The sequence below is a fragment of the Monodon monoceros genome, unplaced genomic scaffold (genome assembly GCF_005190385.1).
Source record: "Monodon monoceros isolate NGI ecotype Baffin Bay Population unplaced genomic scaffold, NGI_Narwhal_1 Super_Scaffold_2, whole genome shotgun sequence".
Lineage (NCBI taxonomy): Eukaryota > Metazoa > Chordata > Mammalia > Artiodactyla > Monodontidae > Monodon > Monodon monoceros.
Window position 1 is genome coordinate 32735616 of NW_021703776.1, and position 26297 is coordinate 32761912.

At 34.5% G+C, this 26297-nt stretch overlaps 1 protein-coding gene across 2 annotated transcripts in view; it reads right to left on the reverse strand.

Annotated features, from left to right (window-relative positions):
* Positions 1-26297, reverse strand: part of ITGB8 (integrin subunit beta 8) — a 97459-nt gene that overhangs the window by 26174 nt on the left and 44988 nt on the right. For both annotated transcript variants that reach the window (XR_003795299.1, XM_029233999.1), the window contains exons 4-7: positions 18544-18790; positions 16973-17138; positions 16235-16393; positions 3105-3200 (exon numbers count right to left, since the gene is read on the reverse strand). Coding sequence is in view for 1 of the 2 variants with exons in the window: in XM_029233999.1 (XP_029089832.1) it covers positions 3105-3200; positions 16235-16393; positions 16973-17138; positions 18544-18790 (668 nt within the window). In the remaining variant the exon portion in view is untranslated. The remainder of the gene's footprint in view (positions 1-3104; positions 3201-16234; positions 16394-16972; positions 17139-18543; positions 18791-26297) is intronic.

Here is a 26297-nt window from a genome sequence, read left to right on the forward strand (position 1 = left end):
TCTTTATGATTTCTTTCCTTCTGCTTACTTTGGGTTTTTTTTTGTTGTTGTTCTTCTTTCTCTAATTGCTTTAGGTGTAAGGTTAGTTGTTTATTTGAAATGTTTCTTGTTTCTTGAGGTAGGATTGTATTGCTATAAACTTCCATCTTAGAACTGATTTTGCTGCATCCCAAAGGTTTTGGGTCATCGTGTTTTCATTGTCCTTTGTTTCTAGGTATTTTTTGATTTCCTCTTTGATTTTTTCAGTGATCTCTTGGTTATTTAGTAGTGTATTGTTTAGCCTCCATGTGTTTGTATTTTTTACAGATTTTTTCCTTTATTTTATGTGTAGTCTCATAGCATTGTGGTTTCAAAAGATACTTGATAGAATTTCAAATTCCTTAAATTTGCCAAGGCTTTATTTGTGACCCAAGATATGATCTATCCTGGAGAATGTTCCATGAGCACTTGAGAAGAAAGTGTATCCTATTGTTTTTGGATGGAGTGTCCTATAAATATCAATTAAGTCCATCTTGTTTAATGTATCATTTAAAGCTTGTGTTTCCTTATTTATTTTCATTTTGGATGATCTGTCCATTGGTGAAAGTGGGGTGTTTAAGTCCTCTACTATGAATGTGTTACTGTAGATTTCCCCTTTCATGGCTGTTAGCATTTGCCTTATGTTTTGAGGTGCTCCTATGTTGGGTGCATAAATATTTATAATTGTTATATCTTCTTCTTGGATTGATCTCTTGGTCATTATGTACTGTCCTTCTTTGTCTCTTGTAGTAGTCTTTATTTTAAAGTCTGTTTTGTCTGATATGAGAATTGCTACTCCATCTTTCTTTTGATTTCCATTTGCATGGAATATCTTTTTCCATCCCCTCACTTTCAGTCTGTATGTGTCCCTAGGTCTGAAGTAGGTCTCTTGTAGACAGCATATATATGGGTCTTGTTTTTGTATCCATTGAACCAGTCTGTGTCTTTTGGTTGGAGCATTTAACCCATTTACATTTAAGGTAATTATTGATATGTATGTTTCTATTACCATTTTTTTAGTTGTTTTGGGTTTGTTATTGTATGTCTTTTCCTTCTCTTGTGTTTCCTGCCTAGAGAAGTTCCTTTAGCATTTGTTGTAAAGGTGGTTTGGTGGTTTCTCTTAGCTTTTGCTTTTCTGTAAAGGTTTTAATTTCTCTGTTGAATCTGAATGAGATCCTAGCTGGTTAGAGTAATCTTGGTTATAGTTTTTTCTCTTTCATCACTTTAAATATGTCCTGCCAGTCCCTTTTGGCTTGCAGAGTTTCTGCTGAAAGATCAGCTGTTAACCTTATGGGGATTCCCTTGTATGTTATTTGTTGTTTTTCCCTTGCTGCTTTTAATATTTTTTCCTTGTATTTAATTTTTGATAGCTTGATTAATATGTGTCTTGGAGTGTTTTTCCTTGGATTTATCCTGTATGGGACTCTCTGTGCTTCCTGGGCTTGACTGACTGTTCCCTTTCCCATATTAGGGAAGTTTTCAACTATAATTTCTTCAGATATTTTCTCCTTCCCTTTCTTTTTCTCTTCTTCTTATGGGGCCCCTATAATTTGAATGTTGATGCATTTAATCTTGTCCCAGAGGTCTCTGAGTCTGTCCTGAATTCTTTTCATTCTTTTTTCTTTACTCTGCTCTGTGGTAGTTATTTCCACTATTTTATCTTCCAGGTCACTTATCCGTCCTTCTGCCTCAGTTATTCTGCTATTGATCCCATCTAGAGTACTTTTAATTTCATTTATTGTGTTGTTCATCGTTGCTTGTTTCATCTTTATTTCTTCTAGGTCCTTGTTAAACATTTCTTGTATTTTCTTCATTGTATTTCCAAGATCTTGGATCATCTTTACTATCATTACTCTGAATTCTTTTTCAGGTAGACTGCCTATTTCCTCTTCATTTGTTTGGTCTGGTGCATTTTTATCTTGCTCCTTTATCTGCTGTGTGTTTCTGTGTCTTATTTTGCTTAACTTACTGTGTTTTGGGTCTCCTTTTCGCAGGCTACAGGTTCGTAGTTTCTGTTGTTTTTGGTGTCTGCCCCCAGTGGGTAAGGTTGGTTCAGTGGGTTGTGTAGGCTTCCTGGTGGATGGGACTAGCACCTGTGTTCTGGTGGATGAGGCTGGATCTTGTCTTTCTGGCAGGACCGCGTCTGGTTGTGTGTTTTGGGGTTTGTGTGAACTTGTTATGATGTTAGGCAGCCTCTCTGTTGAGGGGTAGGTTTGTGTTCCTGCCTTGCTAATTGTTTGGCATGGGGTGTCCAGCAGTGGACCTTGCTTGTCATTGAGTGGAGCTGGGTTTTAGCTTTGAGATGCAGATCTCTGGGAGAGCTCTCGCCGATTGATATTTCGTGGGGCTGGGAGGTCTCTGGTAGACCAATGTCCTGAATTCAGCTCTCCCATCTCAGAGGCTCAGGCCTTACAGCCGGCCGGAGCCCCAAGACCCTGGCAGCCACACGGCTGGAGAAGATGGGCTATGAGTTGGGTGTCAGCCACTGCCCTGTTGTAGCTCTGTCTCAGCTGTCTCCAAAGGTCACCCAGATACATTGGGTTATTCCACCAGCAGAACTTGCACATGCCAGTCTGGGATTTATAGATGTTCTCCTGATACTCTTAATTGAAATACCTTGCATTCATGGTGGTGCGAGATACCCTAATAGTGTTGGTTCTCTTCAGTTCAGAGTCTGTAACAGTCAGCCTTCATGTGACCAAGTCAGGAGTAGCTGGCCAATGGTCCCAGAGTGATAACATGTCAGATTCCAAGAAGGCTTTCTGCAGCACCTGAGCAGTAGTCCCAAGCAGCCACTCCACTCAGCTACAGTACTCTGACCGGGGAACTCAGTGGGACCCTCATATGAGGATTTCTGCTGGCCCTGGAGCCTGAGTTGCCCACCCAGGCAAGGAGTTGAGGAGAGCATCTCCTGCCCCATCTCACCAGAGGAATGGACACCTGGGCTATGTTAGTTAATACAGTATTAAATTTAGATTGTACAAAGTATAATAACTCCAGAATCCTTACCTGGGGTTCTAAAAAGTATTCTAATTTTAACTATAGATGCAAACATTTTAATTTTTATATTTTGGGAGTTAACATACCTTATACCAGTGAAACTGTTTTCCTTGAACTGCAAATATGACATTAATGTTGTTGTCTATTAACTTTTCTGAAAGTTGGCCTAACGAGGGATGTTCCTGTAACAGAAAATGAAATAAAGAAGGGAGTGAAATTTAGTAGCTCAATTCCACACACTTCCAAACATCTGTTATGAGGAAAACTGTATGATTAACAAAAATGTATTGTGTTGGGAAGGATTATCATTTTACTAGAGGCATTTAAATTCTTTTAAAAAATAAGGTCAGGGCTTCCCTGGTGGCGCAGTGGTTGAGAGTCCGCCTGCTGATGCAGGGGACACGGGTTCATGCCCCAGTCCGGGAAGATCCCACATGCTGCGGAGCGGCTGGGCCTGTGAGCCACGGCCGTTGAGCCAGCGCGTTCGGAGCCTGTGCTCCGCAATGGGAGAGGCCACAACGGTGAGAGGCCCACATACCACAAAAAATAAAATAAAATAAATAAGGTCAACATCAACATTATTAAGGATATTTTAAAGACAAAGGCTCCATAAAAACCTTAGAAATTCAGAAAAACGAAGAGGGTTGCATTCAACATAGTACAAAGAGTGTTTAGCACTTCTTTAGATTAACATTGGACTCCAAGTAATATAATTGACAGATTATTTAATATTCAGAAACAGAGACCTATTAGTGACAATCACATTCTGAGGTGAAATTCAGTAACAAGTTTTAAAATGCAAATATATGCATGTATATATATACATGTTTACATACATATAAAAATTTGATATATAACATGGTATAGAACAAAGTTTGTTTAAAAGAAGAAAACCCTGTATTCAAATCTCGGATTATCAGTTTATGATAAAAATTGTATTTCAGATCTATCCTCTATAACATGTGAATGGTATCTGCCTTCCATGATTGCTGGCAAAAGTAGAAAGATAACAATAGTATGTGAATTATTTAGAGCAGTTTCTTGCATATACTCAAAGGTAATAGCGGTTATTATAATTTTTATTTCCAAGAGCTTATACAAGGTGTAGGTTACAGATCTTTCAACTTATTATCATTATACTTTTTTGTCATTTATGTATACACATATTTGTATTACAAATCTGTCTTACATTGATATATAAAACTTATGTAGCTCTAACTGTGACACTCTTTGCAGTAGTGGGAAAGAAAGCAGGGGATGAGTAGAAAGGGAATAAAACTTAGTAAATATGAGAAATCTGACAACTATGGAATTTGCTATATAAAGTTATGTAGTAAGACATAGTACTTGATATTTTTCTTTCTATAAATGCTCTTTTAGATATTAAAGCAATCTCAAATAACAACTCTAGATACCTTTAGAGAAATGATGTCAAACTTCACCTGCAGTTGGGCCCACCTGTTTTTGGTGCCTAGTAGTGTAAGCCAAGGATCATGTGACTGAGCCTAATTAGTATCATCTGATTCAAGTTCAGATTACTCTGTAGTTTTTGTTTCCCCTTTCACCCTCCAATGCTAACTGTGCTTTTCTTAAGGGAAAATTTTGTTTAAACCATCTTGGTTAATATTTCTGGATTTTGGCAACTATATGAACTTAGAAAGAGCTAATTTTACTAGTTTCACTTATAGCCTAAGTTCTTTGACCCACTTATTAAACTTATATATATAAGTTTAATAAGATATAAGACACAGCCTTGTGCTTAAAACTACCATCACTAACATTAGTAACTGGTGTGATTTGAATATCTATGTCCCGCTTTCCAGATTCATACATTGAAATCCTAACCTCCAAGGTGATGTAATATTAGGAGATGGGCCTTTGGGATGTGATTAGGTCTTGAAGGTAGAGCCCTCTTGAATGGGATTAGTGCCCTTATAAAAGAGAGCCAGTGGAGAAAGTTCCCTTGCACCTTCTGCCATATGAGGTTATAACTAGGAGGTGTTGTCTTTGAACCAAAAAGTAGGCTCTCACCAGACCCCGAATCCTCTAGTGCCTTGATCTTGGACTTACCAACCTCAAAAACTGTGAGGAATAAATTTCTGCTGTTTATAAGCCACCTAATTTATGATGTTTTGGTATAGGAGCCCGAATGGACTAAGATAATAATCATAACAAATATCCTTTATTTCTATATAATCTATAATTGCTTTGTAGAAACAAAATTTTCTTGAACTACAATTAAATGTGATATGACTCCAATTTACAAAGGGGTATAAAAAGTATTACCACATGGATTTGCATAAGAAAAATTCTACCCACAGCAATTCTTAAGAATATAATTTTAGAGTAATAGAAGAACAATCCCCAAAATATAAGTTCTATCAGATAAATTTTTATTCCTTGTTCCTAATAATATGCATACTCTTAAAATAGACTTATGACAGTTTGCATAATGCTGGTAAATTAAAGAGAACAACAACAAAAAAGAGAACAAGTAAAAGAAGGTAAGTCTAGCTGTATTGGGAATATTTATAAGGGCAACAACTACTTTTCAAATATTTTTGCTTTGACAAAAAATAATCACAGTTTGCCAAGCATTCCCCCTTCTTAATTTTTAAAACCATTCATATTTTCAGGAAAATTTAATCCATATGTTTTTAACCAGCTTATACTTAACTCACATAAAATCAATATTAAAGAGCAGTCCAAAATGTAAGCAGCTTTTGGAGGCTGCTTAATCTCTTTCCCCTTTTCAAAAACAGGAAGTCACATTGACCAAAAGTACACAAAATTTAAATCTAGAAAGTTCTTGTTTGCTCCGAAGATCATTAAGAACGTCAGTTGGATTTTTAAGCTTAAAAGGACACATTTTTTAAGCCTAGAAAGAAATGTTTTAAAAGAAAATTCCAAGTACCTCGAGGCAGATTGTTAAAACTACAAATGTTTAATAGATGTTTAAACAAACCATTGTTGATGGGAGAATTTTGGATTAATGGCCACTGTTGAAACCCCTTCCCCTTTCCTCCATGAAGCATAGTATCTTTTAAGTATTTTATCTTTTATGTCTTGTATTTCACTAGCAGGAACACTCCCTCTCGGCCAGCTGTCCTGTGCTGGTGACGTCACTGCTCCTCAGCTTTAACTCCCCCTCTGTCTAACCCATTACATATTGTTTCTCTGAACTCTGAAAATAATTAATGGAGATAACAAGCATTTCTGGGGCAGAAGGGAGAAGGGAAAGCAATGTGCCAAGGCAGCTGCTAAGTAATTAAGGGCAAAAGGATTCCATTCACATTTTTCTTCTTCACCAACACCTTCACTGTGATTTGTGGGAAATAACTTATAAATGTTAGAAGGGAAGATGAGGTAAGAAAGATTCAATGGAGACAGTTTCAGTTAAAGAGATAACTATGTAGAGATGTATGAATTTTAATAATATGCCTGTGTAGTGACAAGAAAATAAGTGTTTTAAGATTCTTCATAAAAGTGAGTTTCATTATAAAAAGTTCTTATAAGATAATATAGAATTTGAAACATTGAATATCATAATAAGATACAAAACAAAAAACCAATGTCTTGGTTAAATGAAAGTATTCAGTTATCTGGATTACTTTTTATAGTTCACTTTTTAGAGGACAGAGACAGCATGAAAACAATGTGATAGCACAGATTTATTTAGAGATGAAGATTTTATGTGTTGTCAGTCCCCATCTCTCCCAATGGCCTATTTGTCTATCTATATGGCTGCATAGTCATAATCGCATAGACCCATGTTTCCCATTAGTGGCACTATGGACAGTTTGTGTTGTGGGTGTGAGGCTGTCCTGTGCATTGTAGGGTACTTGGCTACATCCCTGGCCTCTACCTATAAGAGGCCAGTATCTCCCTCCTCCCCCAGTTGTAACAACCAAAATGTCTCTGGACATTGAAATGTTCTCTGGAGGGCAAAATCGTTCTGGTTGAGAGCCATACCAAGAGCAGGGGCTTGGAAGCAGACCACCTGGGCCTTCAACTCTTGGCTCTGCAATTACTAGCCATGTAACACTGGGCATCTGTCTTAACCTTCTATGATACAGTTTCTGTATATGTAAAACGTATAAATACTAGTATCTACCTCTCAGGGTTATGGTGGGAATTAAATGGGTTAACATGTGTAAAGACTTTCATTTACCATTTTCTAATTATTAAGCCCATATTAATGGTAAGTAGAAGCTCATGTCCTGATGTCACACTGCTTGTCATTTACCTAGGCACTACTATGCAGGGCTGTGTGACCACAGACAAGTTCCTGATCCTTTTAGTGCTTCCATTTTCTCATTTATAAAATGGAGGTAATAACAATATCTACACTTCACTGGGAGGCTGGGTGGTGCTCCCTAAGTGTAAAGGGACAAATACCACAGGGCTGCTTAATAAAAGACAGCTTTCAATAAAAGACTGCTTAATAAAAGACAGTTGGAGGCCATTACTAAAGGCTAAATGCTGGGCTCTTGGATATGCTTTAACTTGCCTCATTTATTTACCTTTTGCACCTGGCTCCTGAAGTGTTCAAATTTGTGGCTCTTGCCAAACATGGTATCAGTTGCATTCTTGATATCCTTGCTACTGAATGAGGGGCATGGAATAACCATTTTTGTAAGCTTTTCAATGAGAATGGTAGTAAGTTTTCTGCTTAAATATGACTTAACCAAACATATAATTTATTTGGAACAGTTTATTTCATAAGTATTTTCATCAATTTTTGTTTTTATTGAGTCACTTTGGAAAATCAGTATTTTTTCTCATTTTCAGGGGCACTATAAAAGCAACATGAGACTACTCTAAGCCTAGCTCAGGTGATTCTGTGTGAAACTTTTGCTTTCAATTTTAAAGAAGAAAAAATAAATATTGTTTGCAGAAATAATTTCCTGGGTAATTTTCTGCAAGCATGACAAGCATTAAAATTAGGTCTATTCTAAAGTTATTATTAAAGTCATTATTGTTCACATGCCCCCCTATCCCTCTCCCCACTGGTAACCACTAGCTTGTTCTCTGTATCTGTGAGTCTGTTTCTGTTTTGTTATATCCATTCATTTGTTTTATTTTTTATATTCCACATATAAGTGAAAATATGCAGTATTTGTATTTCTCTGTCTGAGTCATTTTACTAAGCATAATACCCTCTATATCCATCCATGTTGTTGCGCATGGCAAAATTTCATTCTTTATTATGGATGAGTAATATTCCATTGTATATATATACCACAAACTTCTTTATCTGTTCAGTTGTTGATGGACACTTACATTGCTTCCATATCTTGGCTGTTTTACATATTGCTCCTATGAACATTGGTGTACATAGATCTTTTTGAATTAATGTTTTCATTTTCTTCAGATATATATATATACCCAGGAGTGGAATTGCTGGATCATATGTTAGTTCTATTTTTAATTTTTTGAGTAGCCTCCATACTGTTTTCCAAGTTGGAGGGTTCCCTTTTCTTTACATTCCTCACTGACATTTATTGTTTGTGGTCTTTTTGATGATGGTCATTCTGACTGGTGTGAGGTGATATCTCATTGTGGTTTTGATTTGCATTTCCCTGATGATTAGTGATGTTGAACATCTTTTCACATGCCTGTTGGCCATCTGTATGTCTTCTTTGGAAGAATGCCTATTCAGGTCTTCTGCCCATTTTTTTAATCAGGGTGTTTTTGATATTGAGTTGTATTAGCTGTTGATATATTTTGGATATTGCCCCCTTATTGGACATATCATTTGCAAATATCTTCTCATGTTCAGTAGGTTGCATTTTCATTTTTTTGATGGTTTCCTTTGCTGTGTAAAAGCTTTTAAGTTTGATTAGGTCCCATTTGTTTATTTTTGCTTTTGTTTCCCTTGCCTGAAGAGACAGGTCCAAAAACATAGTGCTAAGATCTTTGTCAAAGACCATACTCCCTATGTTTTCTTCTAGGACTTTTGTGGTTTCTGGTCTTACATTTAGGTCTTTAATCCATTTTCAGTTTATTTTTGTATATGGTGTGGAAAAAAATGTTCTAATTTTATTCCTTTGAATGTAGCTGTCCAGTTTTCCCAGCACCACTTGTTGAAGACTGTCTTTTCCCCACTGTATATTCTTGCCTCCGTTGTCATAGATTAATTGACCATATGTGCATGGGCTTATTTCTGGGCTCTCTATTCTGTTCAGCTGATCTGTATGGCTCTTGTTGTGCCAATACCATACTGTTTTGATTATTGTAGCTTTGTAGTATAGTCTGAAGTCAGGAAGCATGATACCTCCAGCTTTCTTCTTTTCTCTCAACATTTCTTTGGCAATTTGGGGGTCTCCCATGGTTACATATAAATTTTAGGATAATTTGTTCTAGTTCTGTGAAAAATGTTATTGGTAATTTGATAGGGATTGCATTAAATCTGTAGATTGCTTTGGGTAGAATGGCCATTTAAACAATATTAATTCTTCCAATCCAAGAGCATGGGATGTCTTTCCATTTCTTTTTATCGTTTTCAGTTTCCTTCATCAGTGCTTTATAGTTTTCAGAGTATAGGTCTTTCACCTCCTTGGTTAAGTTTATTCCTAGGTATTGTATTCTTTTTGATGTGATTTTAAATGGAATTGTTTTCTTACCTTCTCTTCCTGAGAAAATACATAATACTAATGCATTATTAGTGTATAGAAAAGCAATAGATTTTTGTATATTAATCTTGTATCCTGCAACTTTACTGAATTAATTTATTAGTGCTAATAGCTTTTTGATGAAGACTTTAGGGTTTTCTATATACAGTATCATGTCATCTGCATATAGTGATAGAATCATCTATATTCATCAGAGATATTGGCCTGTAATTTTCTTTTTTTTTTACTGTCTTTCTCTGGTTTTGGTGTCAGGGTAATGGTGGCTTCATAGAATGAGTTTGAAAGTGTTTCCTCCTTTTCAATTTCTTGAAATAGTTTAAGAAAGATAGGTATTAACTCTTCTTTATATGTTTGTTAGCGTTCCCCTGTGAAGCCCTTTGGTCCTGGACTTTTGTTTGGGAGGTTTTGATTACTGATTCAATTTCAACACTAGTTATCAGTCTATTCAAATTATCTATTTCTTCCTGATTCAGTCTTGGAATATTGTATGTTTCTAGGAATTTATCCATTTCTTCTAGGTTGTCCAATTTGTTGGCATTAACTGTTCATAGTATTCTCTTATTATTGTATTTCTGTGATAACAGCAGTAGCTTCTCTTTCATTTCTTATCTTGTGTATTTGGGTACTCTCTTTTTTTTTTCTGAATGAACCTGGTTAAAGACTTATCAATTTTGTTTATCTTTTCAAAGAATAAGTTCTTGGTTTCATTGATCTGTTGTTTTTTGGGGGGGTAGTGTCTTTAATTTATTTATTTCTGCTTTGATCTTTATTATATCCTTCTTTCTGCTGACTTTGGACTTTGCTCTTCTTTTTCTAATTCCTTTAGTTGGTAAATTAGGCTGTTTATTTGAGATTTTTCTTATTTCTTCAGTTAGGCCTGTATCACTATTAACTTCCCTCTTAGAACTGCTTTTGGTGCACCCCATATATTTTTGAGTGTTGTGTTCCCATTTTCATTTGCCTTGTCTCAAGATATTTTCTGATTTCCTCATTGGTTTCTTCATTGACCACTGTTGTTTTAGTAGCATGTTGTTTAGTCTCCATGTGCTTGTTCTCTTCCTGTTTTTCTTTCTATAAATGATCTATAGTTTCATGCCATGGTGGTCAGAAAAGATGCTTGATATAATGTCTATTTTCTTAAATTTGTTGAGACTTGTTTTGACAAGCATGTGATCTATCCTGGAGAATGCTCCATGTACACTTGAAAAGAATGTGCGTTCTGCTGTTTTGGATGGAATGTCCTGTAGATATCTATTAAGTCCAACTGGCCTAATGATTCATTTAAGGCCACTGTTCCCTTATTTATTTTCTGTCTGGATGATCTCCCCATTGATGTCATTGGGATGTTAAAGTGCCCTACTATTATTGTATTACTGTCCATTTCTCCCTTTATTTCCGTTAATATTTTATATATGTATTCCTGTTTTGGACACATATATGTTAATGAGTGTAATCTCTTCTTGTATTGATCCCTTTATCATAATATAGTATATAATTCCCTCTTTGTCTTTTGTTATAGACTTTGTTTTAAAGTCTATTTTGTCTGATAAGGTTCTGCTGCTTCAGCTTTCTTTTGTTTCCATTTGCATAGACTATCAACCCCTTACTTTCAGTCCGTGTATCTTTAGCTCTCAAGTGAGTGTCTTATAAACAGCATATAGATGGGTTATTTTTTATCCAATCAGCCGCGCTGTGTCCTTTGATTGGAGCATTTAGTCCATTGACATTTAAAGTGATTATTGGTAGGTATGTGCTTATTGCCATTTTGTTACTTTTTTCTGGTTGTTTCTCTGTTTTGTCTTCTTGCTTTAGTCTATCCCCTTGTGGTTTGATGATTTTCTTTAGTTGTATGCTTGTGTTCATGTCTTTTTAGTTTTAGTCTCTTTTTAGTTTAGTGATGTGCTTTAGCTCATCTCTTTTCTTTTTAGTTTTTGTATGCCTACTGCAGGTTTTTGATTTGTGGTTATCATGAAGTTCATATATTTCGACCTTTAACTATATCTACTTGTTTTAAACTGATAGTCATTTAAGTTCAAGGACATTCTAAAAGAGCTACATTTTTTACTATCCCCTCCACCTTTTGTTTTTGATATCATATTTTATATCTTCATATCAATCCCTTAACTATTTATTGTCGTTTTAGTTGCTTCTACAATTTTTGTCTTTTAACCTTTGTAGTAGCTTATTTAGGTAGTTGAACCCCTGTCTTTACTATATATCTGCCTTTACCAGTGGCATCTTCCCCTTCCTATAATTTATTTCTTTGTTACAGCCTTTTCTTTTTCACTTAAAGGACGCCCTTTAATGTTTCTTGTAAGTTTGGTTTAGTGTTGATTAACTCTGTTAGTTTTTGCTTGTCTGAGATGCTCTTTCTCTCTCCTTCAATTCTGAATGATGACTTGCTATATAGAGTATCCTAGATTGTAGGGGTTTTTTTCCTTTCAACACTTTATAAGTATATCATGTCACTCCCTTCTGGCCTGCAAAGTCTGCTATAAAACCAGCTGACAGCCTTATGGGTGTTCCCTTGTATGTGACTCTTTATTTTTCTCTTGCTGAAGTTCTCTCTTTACCTTTAACTAAAAGTTGTAACAATATTTTTTTTAAAACCAGCTGCATATGGACTTGAAACTTTCTGGGTGCATTTAGCCTGAGTGATATTCCCTTTACTTTCCTGATGGTGCATGTTCATAAAACCCAAAGGTGCTAACACTCTAAACTGATCTTATCTTTTTAATTAATTTAAAAAGTTTTTCTTATGCAGTGTTAAGCAGAGAAAAACAAAGTAAGAATCAGGAAATAAGGTGAAAATTTTTATTATATGCTTTAGTTTTGACATATTAGAATTTTAATGTTATTATTCTTATAATTATGTATCAGTAATTTCCATGAGACTAAATAAGTAAAGGAATTCTGAGGAGTTAAATGATAGGAGGGGTGAAGAATCACTGACCATAATATGATGGGGCACAAAAAAATGCTCAAAGAAACACCATACCTGAGCTACTAATATAATTAGAAGTGTGGTAGGATCTTGCTTATTTGCATCTCTCCATCAGGACTGAGAGTCACAGCAATATTTGAAAGTCCCATTAATAATGGTTCATTGCATGACCTGTGTGCCTCTTCCAAATATTTGCTCTTTGGGCCCCTTTCATTGTTACTGGAGACTCTGGTGTTATTCTTGGCCAAGGATGGGGTGAATGGTTGTGAGGAGGGCTTTGCATGAAGTGGGAATCACCCTGGAGGAGCTGGGTAGGGAGACAGGGTGAAATTCTAGGACCTCAGTATTAACCTGTCTTCTACACCATTAACAATTTTTATACTAACCTCTACCATTTTAGAAACAAATCCTTATTTTAAGCTGGCATTATTACTGGTAAATTATAAAACTACATTACTACTCAAGTTTTTCATACTGGCAACCAGAGAAAAAGCAGTGGAAAAGGTAATTTATTTAATACTATAATATTATTTGCCAATGGCCATATATAAAATGTAACAATGCTTAAACTGTTTAAAATTTTATCATGTTATGTAATTTAAGTAAGCCAGATTATCTGCTTTATTTCTTCTATAAGTAAGACTGTAACTAGAAAGTTAGAGCAGAAACTACAGCAAGAACTTCACTGCTCTATTTATTCTAGTTTTCCCTTGAGACACTGTGGCAAAGTGGTTAAGAATATAGATTTTAATAAAAGATTGAACTGGATTGAGCCCTACCTCTGCCACTTATTAACTTCTTAGCTGTCTGTCCTCAGTCAACATTCTTAGTTTCTTCTCCCCTCAGTTTTTCTGTTTATAAAAGAAAGATAACTATGACTACCGTACCAAGTTGTTGTAAAGATAAATTTCATACTGTATACACTGTACTGTATGCAGTATACTGATACTGCATGTACATATGTGGTTTCAGTTAATAAAAACTGAAAACAGGGTAGATGTTATAATTCTGGAATTCACATTGACCGTCATGAAATAGCTAGGTGAATAAGCAGTAGAACTCTGGATCATGTAATTTAGACATGTAAAAGGTCTTTTATCATTTCCTTTTATAAATGAAAGGACCAGAGTCTTGGCCCAAGAAGCTCAGGTACTATTCAACATTACTGGTATTGGCTGCTAGACATAAAGCCAAGAAGCAAAGTGTTTGATTGCTTGTCTAAATAATACCTTTTTAAATTCCTCTATAATGGCTGAATAGGAGAGAATGGAGGTCATTTTAAAATAAGCAGGTACATATGCTTATTAGGCTCAGGGTAGCTTTGGATGTAGGAGGTTTCAGAGCAGTCGTACACCTTGTGTATATAAACACATAGTCAAGGGATCAATCAAAATGCTTCAACTTCTTTTGTTTTAGGGCAGTGTCCCTGGAAATGAAGGGAATGAACTTCTTAGGAAGAAGATCTCTTAAAACACAGACATGGGATAAATGAGATAAAAATATTCTTCTAAGCTATTAATAAACACACTACTCCTTGGTTTATTCAATACATATCAGTGACATGTGGAAGGTTCATTGTTTTAAGTAGGTAAAACAATTTTCAAGAAAGCAAATAAAGTTCATGATAGTTTGTCCAAATTCCTGATATCATAAGAGCCCAAACACTGTGTAAAATTCCATCAGAATTATAATTTGTTTCCATAAGGTTATATGGCATGGCATATGTCTAAAAGTATGAGAACATTTCTTTGCCTTAAGGAATCCGTCCTATATGAGCAACAGCACCCTCTAAAATACAATTATGGAGCGATGACTTCAATGACTTGGCAAAACTTCAAAATGATAATGCAATGCAATTTGAGAATAATGTGATTATTATTTTCCCTTTAAAAAAAAAAAAGCTTCTACTTGTCTCACAATAGAATAGTTCCTCTTGTCTTCTCCTCCACTCCCAGTAAATGAATTAGAACTCTGTCTCAGATTAAAAGAGGTTGAATGGAAGGAAAGATAATAAATGACTTAATTAAAGTGGATGGGTCTACCAAAGTGAAATGTGGCTGAGTAGAAGAGAATTAGCAAAAAGAAAGACACTAAGGGAATAACTCCAAATGCTAAAATTTAAAATTCAAATTCTAGTTATTTTAAAAAATCTTTAAGTGTTGAGGCTGCTTTCAAGAATCTAAACCAACCAAGGATTGAACTTGTTTTATGTGGTAATAACAGTTGCTCCTCTAGACTTTCAAAAAGTCTGGTAGAATGTTTCAGATTAACAAAATTTAAACTATTTAAATTTCACTCATGGGAACCACACACATTTCAGCATAATTTATATGTTTCTAATATTGCATTTCCCAAACTGTGCATGAGGTGCCTTAGAGCACTGCAGTACACTCACCAGGGTACCTCAAAATATCTTGAATTTTTAAGGGAAGCACAGTAATATGTGGCATCTGTCAGGTACCCATGAACTACTAGCTGGAGGTGGTTCACAGCTTTACCATTACATTCGGCTCTGTTCTTTTAGATGATGCCATATCTTTGCAAAACTGGGCAACATGAAAATCAGTGCGGAACAGGAAGTGAGGATGGTTATATCTAGTCTGATTCCAAGGCTTGGGAAGTTCCCATTGTAACTTATTTACTAAGAATGACAAACTATACATATATATATATATATATATATATATATACATACACACACACACACATATATTTTTTGATGTTCATGTGTGTTATTTTTTTAACTGGCTACTAAGTTTTTAGGACACAAATAGTTATGTTATTTGGACCTAACTACTTAATAAACAGAACTGTCAGGCTCTTTGTTTGGTTGTTTTGCCTACGTGTACGAGGGAAAAGATTACTGAGACACTAGGTACCGCAATATAAGAAAGTTTGGAAGCTTTTGTTCTAACATTTGCATGCCTGTATAAGTAGGTGTCACGTCACAAGTAAATGATGCTTTATGCAGTTATTTTCTACATGAATGATAGCTAATGCTGGGAAAGATGTTCTAAGAGATTGTATTTAAATATATGATTCAGAGCCGAAACTAACCCTCAGGAAGCAATCCAGATATGCACTGTTTAAACAAAAGAGCCCTTAAATATACATAAACTTCAGAAGGAAGGAGTGAGGTATAAAATTGAAAGCCGGTTTTGTTTTACTCCTTTTTTCCCCTAGTCTCTACTTTGATTCTGTCTATTTTACTGCGAGGATTCCTCAAGCCAAATACGTTCTTCTTAATCTCTAATATGTTTTTCAATACTAACCCTGTAGAAGTAGTTATAAGTAAACTAGTAAGGCAAAGGTATATGTATATGCTCTTTTCCTTTTAAGGTCCTTCAGTTGAGTAAAAAGTAAGCTCTTCTATCACTCTTATTTTCATAAATTATACAGTGCTTTGTAGGATATTAGAGAGTCAGCTACTAGATATTATCAAAGTATTTCAGCCTTATATTTTATTGAGCAGAATTTATAGACTGCATTGTTCTGTAACTTGTCTTTCATGACTTATCCTGACTCTGCATCATGATCCTTTAGGTAATTTCTCGGTACAAGGACAGCTGAATTGCCAATTTAAACTTACACTATAACCAGAAAAGTCATAACTACTAATAGGCTATTGCTGTATTACCATGCTCGTTGATCTGACGTAGACGTTGTTTTTCAGATGGCAGTTTCCGTCATTTGGCACCACTATGCCTGCCAATTTGCTATCTAGAGCAAGATGAGATGTCTGATCTGTCATCACCAGCAGCAATCTTTTAGCTTCTTTTCGCCATCCAATGTGACTCTTAAAATAAACATGTAATTAGATCTTGTACAATAACATAGATCTTTACTATGGTCTTCATTTCAAGTAAACATTAAATTTAAAACATTAAGTCAGGCTAGAATGATGTGCATAAATTCAGTGCTGTTTCATAAATAGCATTAACTTTTATTTGTATATCCTCTTCCACAGCCGTTTGACCACACTATCTCCTGGCTAGAGACTTCTGGTGTTCCACAGAGGAAGAGCAAGCCAGGTTTATGAAGTGCAGACTGCCCACTGTGATGTGAGTAGGACAACAAGCTATTTCTGTTTTTTTCCTTGGAGAGCAGTGAGTGAAAAGAGCAGCCCTTTTGGAAATGATTTTCCAAGTACATAAGTTATTCTTTCCCTTTTATCTTTTCCTATTTATAACCCTCTCCTAATTTAGCCCCTCTGTCCTGAACACATACCAAAATGAATAATACTGGTGACGACACAGATAGGAGAAGAATGTATTCTTCTATGCTATGTTTTCACTCCATAAATCAAAGGGAAAAATCCTAAATTCTTGGAGAATTTTTCATCTGAGCAAATATTCAATAATGTGAAACTTCTTACCTCACAGACAGCTGCCTGAAGCATAGCATCAAAACCTCCTTCAGGTGTATCTATATTTCCAGAGATCTTCTGTCTGTGAACTGCTTTTTCAAACTCAGTGATGTTTTCCGTCAAAGACAGCACATGGATATACCCATGGGGAGGCATACAGTCTAAGTTGTAGTCACTATATGGGTAAAGAAGAAATGCAAATTCTGTTTTGCTATGCGTCCTTCAAAGATCCAAAATACTACTCATGGTCATAGTAAAAGTGTGTGGTTGATGTGAGAAGGGAATACCTTTTTTATTTTTGCCAAGAAAATTTTATTAGAGAAAATCTGTATTTTATAAAATCAGAGAAAAGCTCAATATTGGTGAATATTTCTTTGCATGTAGCAATATAATGCCTTGGTCGTCAAAACATAAAGAAGATTAAACATGTTTAATATAGGACACCTAAGGGCTTTTATTATGCTAATATGCACTGTTAATTTTTAAGAGGAGATGAAAATTTACAGTGATTTCCTATCACATTTGCCCATGGAACAGCTGAAAAACACTTTTTGGGAAATGTTTTTAGGAATTTAGTTAAAATATTATACTACTGTTAGATATTTTAAAATATTTTGCTAATTTTAAAGTGATGCTTGGTGTAGAATTATTGATGAATGGTCAAAATTCATTAAAATTGTTTTGAGAATTCCATAATGTCCCCAAAGGTGAGGATCATTCCTCAGGTGCATTTGTGTTCAGGGAGAAGGTGTGTGAAGCTCCATGTGGAGAGGCATCAGTCTTGTTCCTCTACAACAGAAAGCAGAGTTGTTTTGGTAAATTAGAGTATATACTGTAAAGTGATGTGGGCAATTCATGAAAGTAGGAAAGAAGACGATAAAATGAAATGTTTTGTTAAGGAAGAACTGAACACATTTATAGTTCTCTCTGAAAATTCAACAGGCTAAGTATCGTGTGAGAAATTCATATTTTAAAGGTCTGTTTTCCTTTCATAGTAGGGAATATGCTGTTCCAAAATGATAAGAAAAAGGGCTCTTTCTAGCAAACAAATTCTCTCTTTTGACCTACCTATCCTCCATGTGCTAGCTGAGTTTTGTTTGAAATCACATCATAAGCAATGTAATTATAAACAGTCACAATACAGTAATGGAAATACAGATGCAATACTGGCAAAATAAGTACTTTAAATTTGATAAACCTTAATTCAGCAAATTTGGATCAATCAAAAAAGGAATACAGAAGTTTCAAAGACGTATTTTATATATATATATATTATATACATATATATATATATATGGTAGCCTGATTATTGGAGGTTTATCCAAAATTACTAATATTATTTGTGTTTTTTGTAATAGAAACTAAGTGAATGATATTTGAAAAAATACAAAGTAAAAAGCCACCCTTCAGTCTCAGAAGTTTTCAGATAGAAACATACTTCTTCTATACATATTTTCATTTATCATTTAATTAAAACAAAAGTATAAAATTTAGTAAGTCTTTGATTTAAAAACAAAATGAGGTTTTATAAGATTTTAAATTTGTTTAGCATTAGGAAGTCCACGTCAAATATTAGATACCTGCATTGATTATGAATTCTTTCTGGATGGATACTAATGTATGGTGAAACTGTTTTATCAACGTATGAGCCAAATCCAAGGCGGAAGTCATGGGAGAAAAATGCCATTTTTCTAGATAAATCATTTCCAACTGAATTTAATTTTTCAATATTATTGTGCATTGATGCTGAGACATCAACCAGATAATAAAGATCCACAGGATATTTCTTCAGAGGATGAATTTTCAGCATAAAATTAGCTTCAGCTCCTAGTTCAGAGAAAGACAAACATAGTATAGTATTCATTTTAAACATCTCAGGTTAAGCTATCAATAAGCCAGTCACATTTTAGGTATAGAACAATTATCACAAATTTGTGCATAATGAATGAAATTGGGAATATTCCAGAATAATTTCAAGGCAGTTTGGAAACGGTACCATCCCAGACATACCAATGTCTTAGTCTCCAACTTCTACAGTGCATTTCTCGTAATTCTATAGGGCAGATAGATATAATAACAAATAGACCAGCTCAACATAAATGTAATAGGTAATATATTTATCACCATATGAACCTGTATTTCTAGTGTCTAGTAAAGCACAGCACAAACAGCAAGCAGCATTCTATCATAAGAGAGAGTAGGTGTCTGTGCTTGTTTTCAGGTCGCATTTAGATATGAAGACAGCCAGAAAGGTATTCTAAGAAAATTTACCCCTTATTGGATGCAGGTATAGATTCATTCTTTTGGGTTAAGGTATATTTACATATGAGATGTGAAAACTCTGGTACTGAGAAGTACATTAAGCTATTCAAAATAATTCCTACCTCATCATGTTACTTGATTAGATTCTCCCCAACAGTTAGTTGTAAGAAGAAATGAGACAGTGGTCTGAAGAATGATAGGCAGCAGTGCCACATTGAGGACCTAGACAATGTAGGGGACAGCATTTGTCCAATGCATAATGGGTGCATGATAAACATATGTTGAGGAGGGATCACAGGGGCAAAGAAACTGGATGAGTAGAGAGGGTCACCATACGGAGAATTGTTGGAGCCTCCAAAAGACAACTGTCTTTGCAATACAGCTTTATTTAGTTTTCTGTCCATTATCAAGTGATACAAGGATTTGGTACCCTACAGAGTTAGTACTTCTGTATTTAACTTTTTAAAGTACATGATGAAAAGTTATCAATTTAAATAGAAGAAGTTTCTGAATTTTACTTTTTTAAATAATAAAGCAAATGCTTATAAGTCATTAATTATTTGCACATGGGGAATATTTTGAGTGTAAAAAATTTTTTAATAAATACAAATTTGTATACATATTGGTAGCCTGATCTACTTATTAAAGGAATCTTACAATTTATCAAATCATATTTTCAGTCTTAATATCTTAAAAATAGCAATATTTTAAAACTTACTTCACAAATCAAATGTTCTTCAGCCAGATTATGGAATGTATTAAAAATAGTAAGGTTTTTTGGTTTGTAATATTAATTATGGGAGAAAAGGGCTATTATTCCTAATTTGCCTTTAAATGCAGGAAACTTCTTTATTATAACATTCTTGGATTTTCAGCCCAAGAGTTTGGGAGGAGAAATTGGGCTTGCATAGCCCAGCCCAGTCAATTCTTTCACTCCTTTTTTTTAGGAGCTGGGCTGCCTCCAGTGAACATATATTTGGCTCTGCTTTCCAAGTACCTGGTGAAAAATCCTGCCCATGTGGAAGTGTCCTGCAATTTGGGTAGAGAAGTTTAATTCAGAAGAATGATAGAATCTGGTAGATAGGGCTGGATCGATGAGAAATAGAAATGGAGCGTATTGGGGAGTGTGGTTCATGTGGAGGAGCTTGAATTTTAATGTGTGGGTCAGCATTTAATTTTTAATTTTTTTAAAGTTGTGTAGTTGTTTTTTAACTGTTGACTTGGACATATGGCTGAAGGCATTACGAGCTGGTCACATGGTATTTTCATCTTGATGGATCATTATAGTTTATGGTGGCTCTGTCTAAAGATGAATGGCTGCCTATTTTTATAAAGTCATCGAAAAATGTACCAGATATTCAGCGTATTGTGTGAGTTGTTATATTATTGGTTGGTTATCTCAGCCAACAGGCAGAGTCTACAAAGCATCAGCAAAAGCACAGGCCTTGGAGGCCTGAGCTATTCAGGGAGCTCCAGTAAAATGCTAGCCACACAGGAGCCTTCAGCACAGGTCAGCTGCTCATAGCCTAGCGAGCGAATCCTAGTCTCACTGGCCTCCGCAAAGAAGAGGGCTTTTAGGAAGCCTTGCCAGGCTTTTAGGAAGCCTGGCCAAATGGCCATGGTTAGAGGATGCAGGCTGCTGTAGCTTGATTTTGATTACATAGATGCTGGCGTTAGCACATGTACCTGGGTCAGTTGAAGACCTCAGCGTGGGCTGACACCTCAGTAAGACAAGTTTTCACTAAAGGAGAAAGGAGAATCTTTCTGTACACAGGCCTTTTACTCATCGCTGGAGAGAATGATAATCGCTACTTTTAAACTGCAAGGCACTTGAGTTTCCTAAAAGGTTCTAGCTTTAAGTAGTAAGCTTAAGGTGGGCAGCCCTACATAGGCTGACCCCAAACCCCACTCTGCTTGTTAAGGAGGAAGCTGAAGGGGCCAAGCTTAGATTACCATATTTTGCCCATGAGCCTGAGACACTCCCCACATTATGCTCTCAAGTTGGCTTTGGATTGGATAATTATATATGACGGAGAAACCTTCTCTTGGAGGCAGTAGAAATATCTTTTCATGGGAACATGGATACCATGTCCCTGGATAAAATCGCCATTCAGTTCCTACTGGGGTGCCACCAGCACTGGGCTCAAAGGGAAGATGACATTAAAGAGGTTTTGAATATATCGAATGAGAAAGTAACACATCTAAAAATAAGACAATATCTGCGGCCATCACCACTGTGATATAAATTCCAGCAGCAATGTCTTAAATGCTACTCTGAGAGAAGGAGCTATGTGGGGGTGGATTCTTTTAGTGGGTAAGAGCTACTAAGTGCAGTGATCCATATAAAATATTTACCACAGTATTTGGTACACAGTAAATATATAGACATTAGTAATTATTACCATTAGTATTACTAGATTCTAACATTAGATCTATTCTAATGTTAGAATAGATGATAGATAGAACTGTTCTATCTAACATTAGATAGAACAACATTAGGATAAGAACTGTTTATTTATCTCTGAAGCCTCTGGGTTTGGTACGTGCATAGCCACTCATAAATGTTCTTTAAACTATATTGGAAGAATATTTTGATACAGCATTTCAAAAGGCCCATATATATACCACAGTAAGAAGCTAATATTTATAACTTCTTTCCCATAGTTTAGGGAGATCTTAAATAGTTTCTCTCTATAAGAGGAAAAGAGTATCATCTGGCCCCAAAATATTTATGCCACCACTTACATTATCTCCAGGAAAGCTTCATCCTCATAATTTGAGATTCTAAAGGCTCAAGTCCTATTCCTTTGATTAACTTTAAAGGCAAGAAAAGAGTCTGTGACATAGAATAAGAAAGAGGACTTGGAGGAAAGTTGAGACCTACTTAGAGCTATTGCCAATATTGGTTTGAATAGACCAAAAAACTAAAGTTGTTCGAATGAGTTTTAAATCACTCAAATAATGGTGTGAGCATTTCTGAAGAGCTGGCTACAACAAACATGACTGGATATTAAGAAAAGATAACTAAGAAATATTCTGCATAAGATGAAACTGAAAAACCATAAGAAAATATGGAGAACTGTAGCAGGAGGAAAGAGCTGCCAATTTCTATTCATTATCCTTGAGCAGGGGAAGGAGAAGGCCCAAGAATTAGACTAGTTTGAAACAGCAAGGTACAGATTCCAGCACATTTCTGGATTTCTGTGTGGGATAAAATGGGGGATATGTGCCAGGTGTTGAGGAGGAAAAATGCATGACTCTATATTTTTAGGTTTTTTGAAAAAAGTTTTGAATTCAAGAAGAATACCTGAAAAATCTTACATTTTAAATTAAGCTACACTAAAGAACTTTTTTTCTTTAAAATATTAAAATGAATCAAGTTTGAAACCTTTTCTTCAATTAGTGAAGTACAAATTATACTCATCCTTGTCATATACATTATATTACTTCTGAAACAGAAATCGAGAATTATCTTCTCTCACCTATCTTCCTAAAGATTTCATTTCATTTCACTGTTCTTAGGGGACATAAATTAGGATTAGTCGCCTATTTCTGTTATTATTTTTCCATAAAATTGATAGGTAAAAATTTTAAAAAGTATAGTTTAAGAAGTGAAAAGTAAAAGAAAAGATCTTTTTAAAATCTCATTTAAAATATTCAATTATATATATTATATACATATTTTATATAGCCCTAACATTCCTTTAAAAACTTAGTATATGATATAATGGAAATATTTTTATTTTTAAAAATAAAAACTTTTAAAAATCCTTAATAAATGCTACGTTGAAGGTCATGAATTTTTATCAGGTAAGAATAAAGTGGTTATCTATAAATAAATCTAATAAATCAAAATTAATATTAGGGAATAAATGTATTTTACACTTAGGTATTCATTATACCAGACCCTCAACTCTTATATATATATTAGGGTGCAAAGGACTTTACATTGTAAGGAATGAGGTTCCTATATATCTGGAGTTGGTAAAATACAGCTTTATATATTATGCCCCAAAGCTGGCATGTCTTTGATGCCACGATGCACTTTTAGATGAACTTATTAAATCTATTTTAATAATTATTTGCTATATATGCAGATTATAAAAATATAGTTCTGTCATAGCTATGTTGGAAAGATAACATACACATTAGACAGTAACTATTTTCACACAGAAATTCATGAGTATTGGGGAATTGACTAAAATCAAACCCTATAATGATTGACATAGACATTAAGCATTTGTGTTTTGATTCTCCTACTCCCATGATCTCATTCATACTACCTTCACTTACTACCTCATGTTGACATCTCCGGCTTCTCTATCTCCAACTCTGTCTCTCCCCAGAACTCCAGCCTCTAATGGGTAAGTCACTACCTTAATTCAAGATGTCTGTTTGAACTCAGACTCACCCCCTCCACAAAGAGCAGCCTTCTCCACCTCACCTAGATGCTCGAGCCAGAGCCCAGGTGTTCCCATACTCATCAATCACCAATCCCTGGGGATGAAACCTCCGGATTATCTCTCAAGTCTGGCCATTTTTCTCCTGCCTTGTTACCATTACTGCCATTGCTTATCTACAGCACTGAAATAACTTCCCAAGTTTTGAACTGTTAATTTATAGTCTCAGGAGGATTCAGCCACCATTATGTCTACAGAAGAGAACAGACTAAATTCAAGTGTATAAATTTAAAAGTAACATACCAATATAAAAAAATGCACCTTGTAATTTTCAAATCTCAAGTATTTAAAAAAGAGCAAGACATTTTTAAAGGCTATTAGTCATTTTTTTAGAGGTAAATAATATATGATAAGCCTCATCTGTAAGCTGTTGAAAATTAATATTCAATGAGAAAAATAAGCAAATTTGTATGGAGGGGCAAATCACACACAAAGTGGAGAGATAAAGATAATTAATAAGCTTAAGAAAAATATTCACGCTTTCTAGTAATAGGAAAAAGACAAAAGAAAACAGCTAATAGACTAGTTACACTTAACAAATTGAAGAGATTAAAAAGAATGAGAATGGGTGAGGTTGACTCTTGAAAGCCTAACTGGACATGAATTTTTCTTGTGAATAATCTGGTAATACACATGACCTAGTAAATCTATTCCTAGGAATGTATCCTAAATAAATATGTTGTTATATATATGGAGAGATAGATACATAGATATAGATAGATACATGTATAATGAGTATCACTGAAGATTTGTTTAAACAAACTGCATTTAAATTTGATTGGGACTGTCTTACATTTATTGATGCACTTAGATTTTGTTACATTACTAGAATATATTTATAGAAAACTGTTATTTTTATAATATTGTTTCCCTATTCAGGAACATAAAATTCTTCTGCATCTATTCATACTGTCTTTTACGTAGCACAATAGACTCTACATATTTTTTAGAAAGTTTATCACTAGGCAGTTTACATTTTAGGTTGCTGCTTTGAAATGATCCCTTTTTAAGTTATATTTAATACTATATAAGAAATTCATTGATTTTTGAATATTTAAAAAATTTCCTGCCATGGCCTTTTATTTTTAATTATAATAGTTAGTTGTCGTTGATTTGCCTGGATTTCCAGGTAGACATATAATGGTAATTTTGCTTTATCTTTTCAAAATGTTGATAACACGTACTCAGTTTTCTTGTCTGATTGCTTTTATGTAAAACTTTCAGAAGGATTTTAATACATATTAAAGAAGTAGTCTTTAATTTTGGTTTGGGCAGGAATGGATACTAAATTTTTTTGTATGATTTTTGGCATCTATTGAGATAACAATATATATTTTTCTTCTTTTGGCAAACTAAGATGATAAAAATACATTAATTTTAAGACAATCAACTACCCTAGGTTAAATCTACTTGTATGGTGACATTGCTCTTATTATCACATGCAGTTTAATTTGATTTCTTAAAATGTTATTAGGGATTTGATACTAGAGTTATGATACGCTTGTAAAAATTGAGTAGCTTCTAAGCCTTCTCTAAAACCATGGAAGAGTTTATGTAGCATAGGGATAATGTGTTCCTTAAATGTTTAGGGGAACATGAAATCATTTCTCCCCATGAAAACCTTTAGACCTAATGTTTTTAGGGGGAGTTTCTTTTATAATTTTCTTAACTTCTTATATCTTTATTAGGTTTCTTAGGGGTTTCCCTCTTCTTGAGTCAATTTTAGTCATGTATATTTTCCTAGAAAATTATCTTTATTATTACGATTTATATATTTTACCACATTTAATGCATTTTACCATTTTTAATATTTTCTTAAAGTTTTCTTTTTACCCAATATTTGTTTCTCTGGTTATGGTCTTTATAATCAGGTCATTTGCTTTTTGTCCTTTTTTCTTAATTAGCTTTGCCAACAATTTGTCTATTTCATTGGGCTTTACAAATAACCAGATTTTGGATTTATACGTTCATTTTACTTTTTTATTTCTATTTTGCATTCCATTTTGTTTTTTTTCTTAACTTATGAATTTCTTCCTCTTGTTTTCCTTATGGTTATTTTGTTTTTGTTGTTTCTGTACCTTTATCTGGATGCTTCATTCTTCTTTAATAATAAAAGCATTTAAAGTTTTGAATTATCCTGAGAGCAACTTTGAACACATACCATTATGTTATGATGTGTGTTGTTATTATTGTTATTATCAAATAGTCTATGACTAGAGTTTTGATTTATTCTTGGAGATAGAACTTATTTAGGAAAATCTTTTCTTTGTTTCTCTATTATTTAATGTTTGTTTATCCTCTTGTATTGATTTTAAATTTTATTGCGAGGTGTTCAGAGATGTTGGCCTATAAAAACAGTTTCACTTTTTGGAGTTCAGTTTTCTTGTATAAAATATAATTAATTTCTAAAAATATTTCATAGCTTTTGAAAACATTATTTTATATATCAAGAATTATGGATTGAATTTTGCCCCCTCCCTGCCCGCCCCCAGCCAAATTTCTCTGTTGAAGCCCTAACTCACAATGTGATGGTGTTTGGAGATGGAGCCTTTGGGAGATGACTAGATATAGATGAGGTCCTGAGGGTGGGGTCCTCATGGTGGATTCAGTGC